The sequence below is a fragment of the Rhinocladiella mackenziei genome (assembly GCF_000835555.1).
Source record: "Rhinocladiella mackenziei CBS 650.93 unplaced genomic scaffold supercont1.1, whole genome shotgun sequence".
Lineage (NCBI taxonomy): Eukaryota > Fungi > Ascomycota > Eurotiomycetes > Chaetothyriales > Herpotrichiellaceae > Rhinocladiella > Rhinocladiella mackenziei.
The window spans coordinates 2927301-2941741 of record NW_013550604.1 but is presented as its reverse complement, the minus strand read 5'-3'; the positions used below and the strand labels follow the sequence as shown (position 1 = coordinate 2941741).

Below are 14441 nucleotides of genomic sequence, written 5' to 3'. Positions count from 1 at the left end.
ACAACCCGCCGGTCTTTTGGAGATCGTCGATTCGCGCCAATTGTTTCCTGAACTCGCAAAATTATTAAGCCGTGCCGGCAAAAAACAAAAATGGAAGCGCGCTGCTGATGAGCTATCTGCAGGCTAGGGCAGTGCGAAGAGGAAGATACGATGGAGGGCGGCAGATCGATGCATTTCGCGATTATGCATTGTAAGTTCAGCAACGAGATCGGTCTGCCGTTGCGCTATGAGCGGAATGTGATCGTGTGGGAGAGCTGAGCGCCGTCCCAGAAGCTGGGAGTCAGTCAGTGGCCGATGCTGAGGCGGAATGAGAGCGAATCCGTGGGCCGTCGAGGAAAATTGGCCCGAAGAGAAGAGGAGTGGAATGAGACGGGCAAGGGAAGTTTGTAAAGGTACCATAGTATAAGATGATTTGAGACAAGATTCAACCCTCAGATCAGTACTCTTGAATTTAGCATGGACCGCCAGATATGCAGATGATTGTCTTTCAACAATGCACCTTCACTCGGTTGTCTCAACTTTGGCTTTTAGACTTTAAATCGTCACTGGGTTGCCCTGCCCCATCGTTCCCTTTCCTCTGGTTCTCACTCTCCGAGCACCAGATCGGTATCGAAGTATCTCTTTTCTCACGTCCCTCCCTCGCTCGAGACCGATCCCTAGAGCTTAAATGGTGCTTCTCTTCTTCATGTCCATGTTCCTCAACCTGGCTGTTTGCAAGTTTCTTCTGATCTGTTCACGAAATATATGTGCAAACACCCCATGTGCATAACCAATACTCGATGAGCAAGAAGTCGGAAGGGGAGTTTGAAGGAGGCGAAAGGGGCTCGGAAAACACTCTTTCCACGCACACGCTCGCATCTCTGCGCAAAGGAGGCTCAGATTGAAAACTTTTTAAAAATAACCCGTCTCTCATAAGCATCGCGAGTGAACGGGCTGATTCTGCGGCCGGAAAGGAACAGAAAACCTCGTTGCAGACCTGCCACAGACGCATCGCGTAGACAAGGAATCATGTCGACCTTGTCGCCTCGGACGGTGCAAGGATTTGTCTTCATCGCCTAGTGTGCATATGGATAGATAGGGACCATTTTGAAACCCATTTCCTCCTCCCATACGACTTTCCCACAATTTCCAACTCTTCAACATCAAGTACCATTATGCAGCATCAGGATCGCAATATTTCGCAGAAATACAGCGAGAAGATCTTTGATGTCGCGTGAAAGGAGGCGCTTGATGAACCTGAGCAGCGTAGGTCGCATACGCAGTGAAGATGGCGCAAGAAAAGGAGAGAAAGGAGGAAAGGAGCTTGGCGAAACGAGGTCGTGTCTATTGTAGCACGGGTTAGAGAAAGGTCTCGGAAGGCTGCATCTCTTCGATCTCTGTTCTGAGTGTTCACTGGGACAGATGCAGGTCGGGTACTTGCAGATGGAGACTGCGAAATAGGCGTCGCTGCCTGGCCCTCGATATGGTATAGTTTAGTAGTGAAGATTGGGATTTCGGCATCGAGATTCAGCCTGGACAGGCGATTAGTTTCTTTGTTGTATTCTTATTTTAGGTGGATGTCTGGCCACGACATTCTTTGTTACTGACCTTCGACCTTAAGGAAGAGGAAAACATCGAAAGACCGGCATAGGTTGATTTTGGGGAATAGCGCGTGGACCCCCCGTGAACCTTGTTCGCCAAAGAATGCGGCTAGCCTTAAACCCCATATGTATCTCTCTTTCCAAACGATTCTCACGGCTTGTCCTCTCTCCCAGCGATCTCCGCCGGGGCCCAGTGCACAATCTACACAAAGTCTCGGCCGTGCCAGTGTCATCAAAGTTAGTACGCGACCGAGTTCCTGGAGATCGAGGTAGCTGCGTGGTTGGTATCGGAGAAGGTTGATTTCTTCTGTCTGGGCGTGTACAATACCTCCATAGGTAGGTTCAAGGTCCAAGGTCCATATGTCATTCTTAGGCACTCATGGGCATCTCAGCCTTGCTCGCCGCCGCGGCCTTGCCGAACTTGTTGACGTTGAGTCGACACCCTCCGGGGAACAACCGGGCTCGTGCCTCGTCAGAATACCGTGTGGCACCTCCTGATCTCTACGCCTGGTTGGTACTTCGCCGTTTGTGGGGCTCATTTATGTTTTCCGTTGCGAGAGAAAAGAGAAAGACTTCGCTGTTGCATTCATCGTCCACCTTATATTCTAGGCCAACCCTGCTACCACTATGCTCCAAGACCTAGACTCGCTTCTCTCTCGCAGTGCCACGAGTCACTATCCCATAGTCAACACGGACATTGTTTGTTGCATTCTTCTTCAGGATTCAGTCTCTCACATCATTTTCGTCCGGTTGTCGAGACGTTCTGACAGTGATTTATCGAGCCACATGCTCTAAACAACACATCTTTGACCCACAACGCCGTACGCAGCTACCAGTGGCTCAAATACGTACAATTCCGACGGCAATCTCGGTTCTCAAAGCAGCCAAAATGCCTTTCTTGAACCCTTTCAAAAATTGCGACCTGGTGGATTTCCACGATTGTGGTTGTACCACTTAGTGACGCCACTCGTCCACCCAGCGTCGTGGCCGAAAATAAGCGTCAAGTCGTGGCTTTGACATTGCCATCTCTGAACGCCGAATTTGGGGCCAGTGAAACCAATGTCCGGTATGCCACGCTTGCCTTGTTCGCAAGTTTGTATGACAGCAATCTTTGGGGACATGAGCGACGTCTTAGGCAGGCGACTGGCCTTCAATTTGGCTTTTAACTGTTTGGTGGCGTTCTTCCAGAATATCACGTACGGAGTTTTGTACGCGTACACACCAGGTAAGCTGCATTGCCTCACCATGTCAAGCAGGGTCATAAACGTGAACGATCCATGGAGAAACCTTCCTGGCTCCCAACTGTGGAACCGCCACTAGCGTTGCATCCTTTTCAATCGAATTGCTGGTCTCTATACACCCATCGTTGTCATTCACGAGCGCAAGCACGGATCCCAAAATTCCAATCTACACCTCTCTAGCGCTCTCGTGCTGCCTGCTTTCATTGTCATGGTTTGTCTACCTATTGAGACGAGGGATAAGCAAACACTATGAGGTTTGTGAAAGCAACCAAGACAGAGAAACGAGTGGTTTGAGGGTAAGTAATTGGCTTGCAACCCCAGACCGAGCGAATGGGTCGATATGCTGTAAATGTAATAGGATGAATCCCTCGTCTTTCAAAAAAAATGCGTAGTCAGAAATTATGTAACAAAGATCAGCCCAAAAATGCCCCGAATTGACAAAACAGCGGCTCTTTGCGGCACTGCCATCGCCTCGTAAGCAAGTCTTTTTGCCTTCGTCTTCCAAGATAGTCGAAGTCACTGGCGAGGATTGGCACGCGACAAGTGCTATTCTCTTTTCCAACACTATACGTTTAAGTCCGCTTTGCTTCGTCCCTATTCTTTAATGATCCAAGGCCAGAAAAAGCATAATGGAAGAGGCGGTCACCTACACCGCCGCCGGTGATACCTCTGCACCCCCTGATCTTCGCCTGCTGCATTTCAACGACGGTGCGTCTACGCTCCTCTCAGTAGAGCTTTCAAAGTCTAATATCAATAATGAAAAGTCTACCACCTCGATGCCTCCTCTGCCGAGCCTGTTGGGGGCATTGCCCGCTTCCGGGCCGTGTGCAACTACTACCGCAATGATGAGCGCTTTTCGGGACAACCTGAGCTCGTCACCTTGTTTTCGGGAGATGCTTTCAATCCCAGCCTGGAAAGCAGTGTCACCAAAGGTGTGAATGTTATCAAGTCCGCTGGATTCAGATGGTCACGTGAACAATATTGCTGACGGAGGACAGGCAGTCATATGGTTCCCGTGCTTAACATGATAGGAACGGACGTTGCTTGCGTTGGAGTAAGAGATCAGAATCATTCAGGGAAATTGTTTTGAAGTTCGCTGACTCCTCTCACCTCTCCAGAATCACGACCTCGACTTCGGAGTCAAACAGTTTCAAAGTCTTGCCTCACAATGCAACTTTCCATGGCTTCTCGCCAATGTACTTGGTGTGTGCTTCTCGGTCGATCCAAAAAGGCCACGTTTCGCTAATGCTGCCCTCCAGACCCACAACTTGGCGAAGACGTCCCTCTTGGAAATGCGCAAAAGACTGTCATCTTAACGGCCTCAAATGGAATCAAGATTGGTGTCATTGGCCTCGTGGAACGCGAATGGTTGGACACCGTCAACGCCTTACCTCCAAACCTGATATACAAATCAGCTTCCGCTACGGCCAAAGAGCTGGTGCCGGCCCTACGAGAACAAGGCGCGGATATTATCGTTGCATTGACTCACCAACGAGAACCAAATGACAACAAACTCGCCGAGAAGACGCCAGACGGCTTGATAGATCTAGTTCTCGGAGGACATGATCACTACTACCAGCACACTTTGATCAATAGAACGCACGTCTTACGATCGGGAAGCGACTTCAAGCAGCTAAGTTACATCGAGGCTCGCCGGCGGCTGAGCAACCCTACGAAGTGGGAATTTCACATTGCCAAACGTGACATCGTGTCTCAAACCCCTCAAGATCAAAAGGCAATTCAGCTCACAGAAGAGCTTACGGCGCGTCTCAGGTCGAAATTGGACAGACCTCTCGGCTACACTGCTGCTCCACTAGATGCAAGATTCACTACTGTTCGGATGAAGGAGTCCAACATTGGCAACTTCGTTTGTGACCTGATGCGGTCTCACTACTTTGGCGATTGCGCTCTTATTGCCGCTGGTACGATAAGAGGGGATCAAATATATCCGCCAGGAGTTCTACGGATTAGGGACCTAATGAATTGGTGAGCTTCCAACCAAATTCGTGTTCAGATAAACAGGATGCACGGCTCACACTGATCCAGTTTTCCTTTTGAAGACCCTTGCATCGTTATCCGAATCACTGGCGCCGCACTACTAGCAGCCCTTGAGAACTCCGTTTCCACTTACCCGGCGCTGGAAGGCCGCTTTCCCCAAGTCTCCAATATCACCTTCGAATTCGATCCCTCCCTGCCGCCAGACCATCGAGTGAAGTGGGCCCGCGTTGGCGGCGACCCTCTAGACCTTGAAAAGAAATACAATCTTGTTACCAGGGGGTACATGGGGAGAGGGAAAGACGGATTTGATTCGTTACTTGCGCAGTCGGAAGGCGGCGAGGCAGAAGAGATTGTTTCTGAAGAGAATGGTATCTTGATCTCCATGCTTCTTCGACAGTATTTCATGAGTTTAAAAATCCTCGGCAAATGGAAACACTCGGGTATGGGCTTAACTCGGCATTGGAGTGGCATTCATGATGACTTACATTCGAGACATCCTCTTGTCGAACCGAATGCTGAGGCGGCCAAGGACAATCCACTAGACGGAAAGAAAAGAAAGACCGGGGCGACGACGCCGCTGGATGATTCGGAAGATGAGAGCGATCACCGAGTTGATGACCATGAGGACTGGAGCGAGCGGGAACTGCAAATCATTCGGAGAGTGATGCGAAAGTGGCGACGTCTTGCTGGTTTGCAAGGCGAGGCAAGGTGCTGTGACAGCATGCAGGAAGGGGAGTTTCAGGTCGATTGGACGAGGGTAAGTACGAATAGGAGCTCTCGTTGTCAAAAGACTTGTGTATGAATATCGGCATTTTCGAGCTGACCGTGTCAATTTAGGCCATTGCACCTCGATTGGAAGGACGGATTAGAATTACAACAAGCACGCATCCGCCAGAAAAGATGCTCTAGAATTCAAGGGATTGCAATGCTGGGATATTCACAGGGATGAGCATCCGGCTGCCCTTCTTCCCAAGGGTGGACCCACTTCATCAAGGGGGTTCAAGTGACGGAAAAGGTCATTGAAGCGGACGGAAGAAATGATGATTTCAATCAACGATTCGAAGAAAGCTTCACAAAGTATCAGTCATTCCAATGAAGCTCTCTAGAACTTTGAAGATCTGGCGATAACTACTCCAGGACGATGAATCGAACTTGAAACCACAAATTCGAAAGCATATCCATGACTTTCGACGCGCCCACGAAACCTCGGGGAGCGAAACTCGATAGGTATTCGGGACCACTTGGTAATGGAGCGTCCAAAGGAAAGATTCGAAAAGTTCCTCGAAATTTAACGTTCGCTTTCGGTGGTGAGCAAGGCATCGAGGACACCAATGCCCGAGTATCAAACCCCTTTCAGGGGACGGGTGCTGCTCGATGCTGTTCGGTGAGTTCCCCACATTATTTATATGATTCTCCCTCTGACCTATCCCACAAATAGCCTCACAGACGAGCGAAGCCGTGCACAAGTCTCCAATGTGAACGAAGAACCCTCCCAGAAGCTTGAAACTGTCGGCGGAACGTGCAGAGCTACCGCCTCCTGTTGACCAGCTCTACTGGTCAATTTGTGCAATCTATCCTGACGTCTGAGGCTCAGATCACACGTTTGATTCAAGAGATACAACGAGCTTTAAGCGATTGCTTTCAGAAACAACGAGAACTTGCAATGGCTCCAACGGCTAAGCTCCCATCGATCCGTGGTAACCTACAACAGCGGCAAATCAACACTAAACCCGATGGTATGGCAAAGCCATCATCCTCTCTAGGATTTCATCCAGCGGATGCTAACGATCTAGAAATTCCCCCGCAGGATCAGACGTCTACGTTTCCTCGTCTAGACAATTATCTCGGCGTCCACGATCCAATACCTCTGACTGCAGAGACATCCTCCTCCCATAGTCGATTTGGAGCACTCGAAGGCATTATTGGCCTCGCTCTCCTGATCCTTTTTTTACTATTTCACTACTTACAGCCACCTTGAAAATTGGCTCCGCTAGTTCGGAAATCTCAGAAATATCTCGGGCTCGTCCAGTTTTGTTGCTGTCGCCGCTCTTACACTCCTAGGACTGTTGTCCAGATTTCCACGCGAGCTTTCGCTCTGATTATGTTATGTTCGAGGATGCTCTAGGGCGAGACTTGAAATTGCCCTTCTCCACCTGCCAATACCCACAAACACTCTCAGCCTTCTTGATGAACTATTTTTGCGACATGCCTGGCTACTTTGTGGATGAAAATCGATATCATCTGACTTGGGTGGCAATCGAGGCATCCTTATCACGAGCCAGACATGGTCCGCTTTTATGAAGCCAAAAACCAGGATTTCCATGTCAATCATACTTGCCTTGCAATCTCGCAGCTGCACGCGGTGTACAAACATATTACACCGACACAGAAATGACCTTTTCTGGTAAGAAAAAAGAGAATGCGGCCACATATACTCTTTACTTACTGTCAACAGTATCCTATGCAATCAGTGGTATTCCCTTTATGAGACGGATGACGGCGGTCCTTCGGTCTCCAGGCCTGTGGGCCCAATTCGACCACACCAGTGAGGCTGCTAAGCCTGCTGAGCCAGCCAAAAGATTGGTTCCAGATACGACATTTCTAGATTTCAAGAACAACATTCATGGCCATATTTTGGATCAAACAAAATTCTGGAAATCCCCCAGGGTGGGAGAGAACCCGGTTCGTGGATCGGCGAGATTTGTTGGGGGACCTTATTCTGAATATACTCAAAGGTTTTCTGAATGTGGTTACTGGCACTTTAACGGTGGGTCGATCGTTTGGAATTTGAGTTCGTCTGCCCGCCACAAGGTGATAGATGGAAGAGGCACAATGGATCGAGCGGTTGGAGCAATCGACGTCACAATCATCGATTGCATGTATCGAATTTTCCCGGATATCATAACGATGAACTTCTGAAATTTTCTGTTCTAGGAGAGGTGGTCACTCCCACCAATGAGCAGCGCAAAGAACTATCCTAGCTGCCATTGATCAACCACACAATTGCAGGCACAAGAGCCTCGGGAGCTCATCCGGCCTGCGACGACTCTCCTGCCGTGTCACATGAGAAGAAGATTCACATTAACCCGATCTCCGCAATTCAGGGCGGTCTCAAGGACAAGAAATCAGGGTATGTGGGGGTCATTGAATGGGGGTGGAGAGACCCCCGCTCTGTTGGGCCCCTTTTAGCGCCGACGTCTCCTGCAGCCTGATGAATACCGTAACGCCATTACAGAGTTCGGACAAACTTTGAAAACGGCACTGGTAATTTTGGATCGTTGGGCGCAGGTAAGTTCTCTTGCGCTGTTCTTCTGTCTATCTCTCTACGTCTTGAGTATATTCACCCCGTTTAGGAGGAAGATCCCCGCCCATCCCTTCAAGCCTTCGCTTCCCGAAGTGGTGGCCAGGGAGCCCGAGGACCTTATCGATGGAGTCAAGAAGCTACGCGTGTCAGATGGACTCGATGTGGCGCGATTCACGGCTGAGGATGTTGACGATATCACTCTCTTCGCTATCATGGGAGTCTCTGGATCGGAAAGGAGCAATTTCATAAAGCTAGCTACTGATTCAGATACGTGTCTCGTAGGACACAACCTCAAGTCATGCGAGTGATATCGCATTAAGGACCTTAACATGTCTAAAAATGTATCTGACACACTCTCAGGCACAAAAGAGATCAAATCCTGCGAATTCCTCTCTGATGGCCGTCGGATCATTCTCTTCGACATACCAGACGTCGACGACACTTATTGCTCAGACGCCGACATTGAGTGCCATGTACAAGAACAAACTCAAGTTAGCAGGAATAGTATACATGCAACCTGAATCAAAGACGAGAGAATGACCAGCGCCATCATGCGCAACATCGCCTTGATCCGTAACCGGTGCAGCGACTCACCCATCAAGGACGTCATGCTGATGACCGACTTCTGGGACGAACTTTCCCACCACGCCGAGGGCGAACAACGCCACCAAGAACTCACCTCCCGCCGCGAGTGGAAGGGATACATGGTCTCCAAGGGCTCCAAGATCCGCCATTTTCTCAACGACGAATCCTCCGTCCTCTCCATTCTCAGCGAGCTCATCGACAAACCTCGCGTGACCCTAGAAATCCAGAAAGAAATGGTGGACCAGGGCCTCGACATCTTCAAGGCCAAAGCCGGAGCCGCACTAAACCACGAACTTGCCGAACTCACCAAGAAACACCCAAGCAGAACTCGCCCGCTTAGGACAAGAGATGAAAACTGCAATCCACGGACACGACGAGGAAATGCGGGAAGCACACGCGATCGAGCGCGACCCTAAACAAAATTGGGTGTCAATTGTTGGTGAATTTGGGAAATTCATGCTGGATTTATGGTCGCACAGATACCACGTAAGTGAGGTGATTTGGATTGCCAGACTTTCCTAATGAATTTTCCGCTGATGACAACTCAATGGAGCTTGCACAAGGCCTCGGAGAACAGAGGGGTATCTTGGATGGGAGGCCTGTCATGGTGGTTGTCCAAATCAGGGATGGGGGTGTCAAACAAGCCACAGAACGAAGCCCAAGGACGCGGTCGAGGAGCATCTCGGGGCTCTGTGGGCAGTGCCGGTCGGTCTGGCATTCTGGGTCTTGGGCTTAAACTGAGAGGATCATAGTGGGCGACAAATGGGCAACACAGTTTAACTGCTCCGAGGGCCCAAAAGTTGCCAGCTTGCTAAGAAAGGTGTCGTGACCAAAGGGACTGCTCCTCGGGGCGTTCGCGAGAGAAGAGCTTTGTATGTGTTCGGGTCCTCAAGACTGACTCGGGTTTTGAGGCGGGTCGAATACGAGATCCGGACTCGCAGAGGATGTAAGCTGATACTATCCAATCAAAGAGATGGAATTTATAACCATCGGACGAGTCCCCGCCACTGAGCAGAGACGACAAGGGCGTTACCGAGAACATTGCAGTGCTGGAAATATTCCGCCGAGGAATGCAGCAGTGTTCCGGCCGAACGAATCGATTGATTGAAAGGAGTAGCAAGAAGCGAGAATGCAAGACCTGTGAGAGAAAAAGAGAAGATGAATGGTGGAGACCACAGTCGGGGGTGCGAACTGCCGCCGACCCCATATTTTGCATTACCATTTAGAGCCACTTGTACCTGCACCCTCGTGAATTCTCACCCACATTCACATTTCCTTTCTTCTCCCCCTTTCTCTCCATTTCTACATCCAACAAACTGTTCTTCACCCAGTCTGTCGCCATGGAAGCCCTTTTGCACCAATCCAAGGGCGTCTGTCCTTTTCTGAAGAAGACGTCCCCCGCTACTCTGCGCTCGCTGTCCACCTCCACCCATCAATCTCCAGGCGGTGGCACCATTACCAACCTCCAATTCATTGCTCGACGATGCCCTGTCATGAACAAGGCTCTGGCTGTCCAGAGCGCTCGTATCAACACCCGCCGCAGTTATGGCAATGCAGCTGTCGGAACTGGCATCGTCAAGTCCTTGCTGGAGAAGAAATTGCACACCTCGGCTGAGAAGAAAGCCAGTGTCGACACCAATGTGTTCCGACCTGCTCAGCAAGGTATATAAGTCGAATTCCAGAGTCCCTTGTCTGAAATACTAACGATCCCAAGCTCCACCTCCTCAAAATGTCCAGGCCTTCGTAAAGAAGGCAGATGCTTATCCAGGCCGAAAACCCAATGCGCCGCCTACCCCTCGCTTCGACTATGAAGGGTTCTATAACAACGAGCTCGACAAGAAGCACAAGGACAACTCTTACCGCTATTTCAACAACATCAATCGGCTCGCCAAAGAATTTCCCCGTGCCCACATGGCGGTCAAGGACGAGAAAGTCACTGTCTGGTGTTCTAATGATTACCTCGGTATGGGCCGCAACAAACACGTTCTGAAGACCATGCATGAAACTCTTGACATGTACGGAGCTGGTGCCGGAGGAACCAGAAACATCTCCGGCCACAATCAACATGCCGTTGCTCTCGAAAAGACCCTAGCCGAACTACATGGCAAAGAGGGAGCCCTCGTTTTCTCCTCCTGCTATGTCGCCAACGACGCTACTTTGGCGACTCTGGGCAGTAAATTGCCAGACTGTGTCATTTTGAGTGACAGTATGAACCATGCCTCTATGATCCAGGGGATTCGTCATTCCGGCGCCAAGAAAATGGTCTTTAAGCACAATGATTTGGCTGATTTGGAGGCCAAACTGGCCAGTCTCCCACCGGAACAGCCAAAGATCATCGCGTTCGAATCGGTCTACAGCATGTGTGGCTCTGTTGCTCCTATTGAGGCCATTTGTGACCTCGCGGACAAATACGGCGCAATCACCTTTTTGGATGAAGTCCATGCCGTCGGAATGTATGGTCCACGAGGAGCGGGTGTCGCCGAACATCTTGATTATGACGTTTACGCCAATCCCGACAGAACCAAAGAATTACAAAAGGGCAGTGTTATGGATCGTATTGACATCATAACGGGCACTTTGGGCAAGGCTTACGGTTGTGTTGGCGGTTACATTGCTGGCTCCGCCGCTTTGGTTGACACCATCCGTTCACTTGCCCCAGGATTTATTTTCACCACTAGCCTCCCCCCGGCGACCATGGCTGGTGCTCGTACTGCAATTGAATATCAGGCTCGCTACCAGGGAGACCGACGACTTCAACAATTGCATACTCGAGCACTGAAGGAGGATCTTACCGAACGAGGAATTCCAGTCATTCCCAATCCTTCTCACATCGTTCCCCTTCTCGTCGGTGACGCCGAGACGGCCAAACGAGCTTCCGACATGTTGTTAACCGATCATGGTATCTACGTTCAGTCGATCAACTATCCAACTGTCCCTCGCGGCGAAGAACGTCTTCGCATCACACCCACCCCCGGCCATACGGCCGAGTTGAGAGCCGAGCTGGTGGAAGCCCTCGAGGATGTGTGGCAGCTCTTGAACATCAAACGTGTCACAGATTGGGAGGCTCAAGGCGGATTTGTGGGTGTTGGCGTCAAGGACGCAAAGCCGGTCGAACCCCTCTGGACCGACGCCCAACTCATCCATGCTCAAGCTGTCCCTGAATCCGTGGCTGACAAAATCACCGAAGAGCACGTCATGCCCGTTGCGGCTGCTGCGGCTTGAGCTTTCCCTCTGTTCTCCAACTATATGTGTTGGAGCGGCGTGGAGGCAAGTGCTCGCCTCGAGCAGTTGCACGTACTCTCAAGAATGTGCGGACTGAGAAGATGATGGAGATGATCGCGAAAAATCCAAAATTTGAGTCCCTTGCCCTGAATACCTATGTAGCAGGGGCAAATGTCCGGCTCTTCAGCCATTTAGTTAAAAACCATTTTCATTCCGGCCTGACCCTCTGGCCGATGAAAGTATCTAAAATCGCCATATACCATGGCCATTTTTGACTTCTAATCATTTTACGACTGATCCTTTTTTTTTTTTTTTTTCCTTCTTCTTTTCTCACTCTTTTCGCTTTTTCGTACAGTCTCGGTATTTCCTCCTTTTAGGGACTTTGCACTTAACCTTTATCGCTATGCATTGTAAAACCCTGAAACATTCAGGTTGAGGACATCAACGTTAGTCACGTCCCTTTCTTCACCCCTACCTCCGATTGGGCCTCCCAGCACTGACCTTCGGAAATGTAACAGGAAACTTGAGTTTAGCGAACTTGGGTTTCGGCAACGTGACCTCTTTACCCTCTTCGTCAACAAACTTTCTGGCCTTCCCGGCCTTCTCCCACCCATATTTCGTGATTTCCGCGTCTGTGAGACCATCTATCTTACAGCCCAGCTCACGGAACAGCTTGTTCACTTGTCCGGGCCGCAATGCCAGGTCCAGTGCTATATCTGACGGCTCGGCGAGAAGGATGGTTGGAGTATCTTCCGGCTTGAACTTTGGCGGCGGGATATGCAGCGTTAGGGCCAAGATCGTCGTGGTGAGCAGCGTCTTAGCCTGTGTCGTCGGGATCGAGGTGGGAAAGAAGCGGGAGATGAGTTTCGACAGAAAGCTTGTCGATAGCGACACATCGGACGTCGTATTGGCCGGCCATTTCTCCGGTTGGGGAATTGGTCTGCTGGACGGCAGTCGTGTTGTATACGTGCGAATTTCGAGCAGGAGCTGGATATACCGGAGAATCTGCAACTTGAGCAGTATGGTCTCGTTCTTGGGGTCTTGGAGGTGACGTTTTACCAAGCGGTCCACGCAGTGCGCGACGAAGCGGTAGCGGGAATTAATGTCCTTCTTTGCAGAGGCTCGTTCTCGCCAATATGTCAGTGGCATCTGGGACAGGGTCGTTCGAGCAGGGCCAGGGAAGACGAGTGAGGATAGAGGGTACACTTCACTGATATCGCTCGTGTCCAGATTGGCTTGTGGGAGGGGTTTGTTGGCTCGTGACGAAGCTGACTCGATAGCTTCCAATAAATCGTCGTCGTCGTCGTCTTGGATGGAGGATAAGATAGCGTTGGACACGGAGGTGTCTATGTCTTCACCACTGCGGGCGAGCAGGCGATTTTCGGCCACTGACGCGATGGCCTTCTTCGATTTTTTGGTTCCAAATGCCTGTGTCAATGCTGCCCGTGACGATGGTGTAGGTGGTGGTTTCACCAATGCGTCTTCCACATCGCTATTTGTACTTTTCTCAGGTTGGCGAACGGTGCTCCGTATCGTCATCTTTTTGGCTTCCATGACCTTGAGGATTTTCGCTGCCTCGTCAAATATGGCAATGTAATGCTTGATATGTTTCTCTCCGGCATCGGTGGTGTTGCTCTCTGTCGCAACATAGTCGATGGTCGGATGGTCTGAGGATTGGAGAAGTAGATTGGACATGCCGGCCGGTCCTTTTTTGGAGAATGCATTGAACTTGACGTTTTCAGGTAGTGTCACACCGGGTGAGATGGCTGTAGCAAGTCAGCTGCGGAAAACGAATGCAGATGTCTTTCCGTACCGACAACTGGCTTAACGACATCCGGACTGGTTAAATGAGTGACTTTGACCTCGCTGCCTTGTTGTTTCTTCGAAGGTCTTTGATCTCCTTGAGTGTCCGCTTTTCTTTTCTTCCCGCCTGTAACTTTAAAGGACGCCATTGAGTCTGAAAACGGGTGTATACCTAAGGCAAGAGAGTATCTGGAAGGAACGAATTTTGTATGTAGAACCGGAGATCTCCAACTCCAAAAGTTAATTTTTGGTCAGCCCGAAAATGCTGCTCAACAAACGTCACGCCCAACATGCGAAGCGTACATGACTCGACGTGAAATAGCTACGAGCAACAACGGAAAGCCTTTAACGATGAGAGGCATATCAAGTGCAATGGGCTATTTACACTCTGCTTACTGATTCGTGCAGGCAAAATTATCAGGAAAAGGAAAAGATACCAGAGCTCATATTGATCGAGTGACTTCACTTGGAATGTGCCACACTGAGCAGACATTTGAACGACGCCTGGAAGCTTTGGAAAGCTCTGTTTTTTGAGGTAGCCCAGAGTCTTTGGACATATACATGTTTCCTGAGGTCTCCGCTGTACTGAATCCTCCTGGTATGTCCAAGATATCATAAGCAATCTGCCATAAAGCTCCATAGAGATTGAACCGTCTTCCACTCCTCTTACATGGCCATCACGTTTGTGGATGGTGGGGGATTGTAAGG

At 50.1% G+C, this 14441-nt stretch overlaps 5 protein-coding genes across 5 annotated transcripts; 4 read left to right on the top strand and 1 right to left on the bottom strand.

The window, feature by feature from the left end:
• Nucleotides 1-3450: 3450 nt before the first annotated feature.
• Z518_01032 (uncharacterized protein) lies at nucleotides 3451-5621 on the top strand (the record flags this gene model as incomplete). The annotated part of the gene is made up of 6 exons (XM_013421633.1): nucleotides 3451-3529; nucleotides 3586-3753; nucleotides 3820-3875; nucleotides 3940-4024; nucleotides 4081-4807; nucleotides 4868-5621. The coding sequence occupies 6 exons, from the start codon at nucleotides 3451-3453 to the stop codon at nucleotides 5619-5621; spliced, it is 1869 nt and encodes a 622-aa protein (XP_013277087.1).
• A 2841-nt stretch (nucleotides 5622-8462) lies between these two features.
• Nucleotides 8463-8663, top strand: Z518_01031 (uncharacterized protein; the record flags this gene model as incomplete). The annotated part of the gene is made up of 1 exon (XM_013421632.1): nucleotides 8463-8663. The coding sequence occupies one exon, from the start codon at nucleotides 8463-8465 to the stop codon at nucleotides 8661-8663; it is 201 nt and encodes a 66-aa protein (XP_013277086.1).
• An 11-nt stretch (nucleotides 8664-8674) lies between these two features.
• Nucleotides 8675-9124, top strand: Z518_01030 (uncharacterized protein; the record flags this gene model as incomplete). Its single annotated transcript, XM_013421631.1, has 1 exon — nucleotides 8675-9124. The coding sequence occupies one exon, from the start codon at nucleotides 8675-8677 to the stop codon at nucleotides 9122-9124; it is 450 nt and encodes a 149-aa protein (XP_013277085.1).
• Nucleotides 9125-10048: 924 nt separating this feature from the next.
• Nucleotides 10049-11930, top strand: Z518_01029 (5-aminolevulinate synthase, mitochondrial; the record flags this gene model as incomplete). Its single annotated transcript, XM_013421630.1, has 2 exons — nucleotides 10049-10370; nucleotides 10423-11930. The coding sequence occupies 2 exons, from the start codon at nucleotides 10049-10051 to the stop codon at nucleotides 11928-11930; spliced, it is 1830 nt and encodes a 609-aa protein (XP_013277084.1).
• A 471-nt stretch (nucleotides 11931-12401) lies between these two features.
• On the bottom strand, nucleotides 12402-13882 carry Z518_01028 (uncharacterized protein; the record flags this gene model as incomplete). The annotated part of the gene is made up of 2 exons (XM_013421629.1): nucleotides 12402-13696; nucleotides 13744-13882. 2 exons carry the CDS (start codon nucleotides 13880-13882, stop codon nucleotides 12402-12404), a joined length of 1434 nt encoding a protein of 477 aa, XP_013277083.1.
• Nucleotides 13883-14441: the final 559 nt, after the last annotated feature.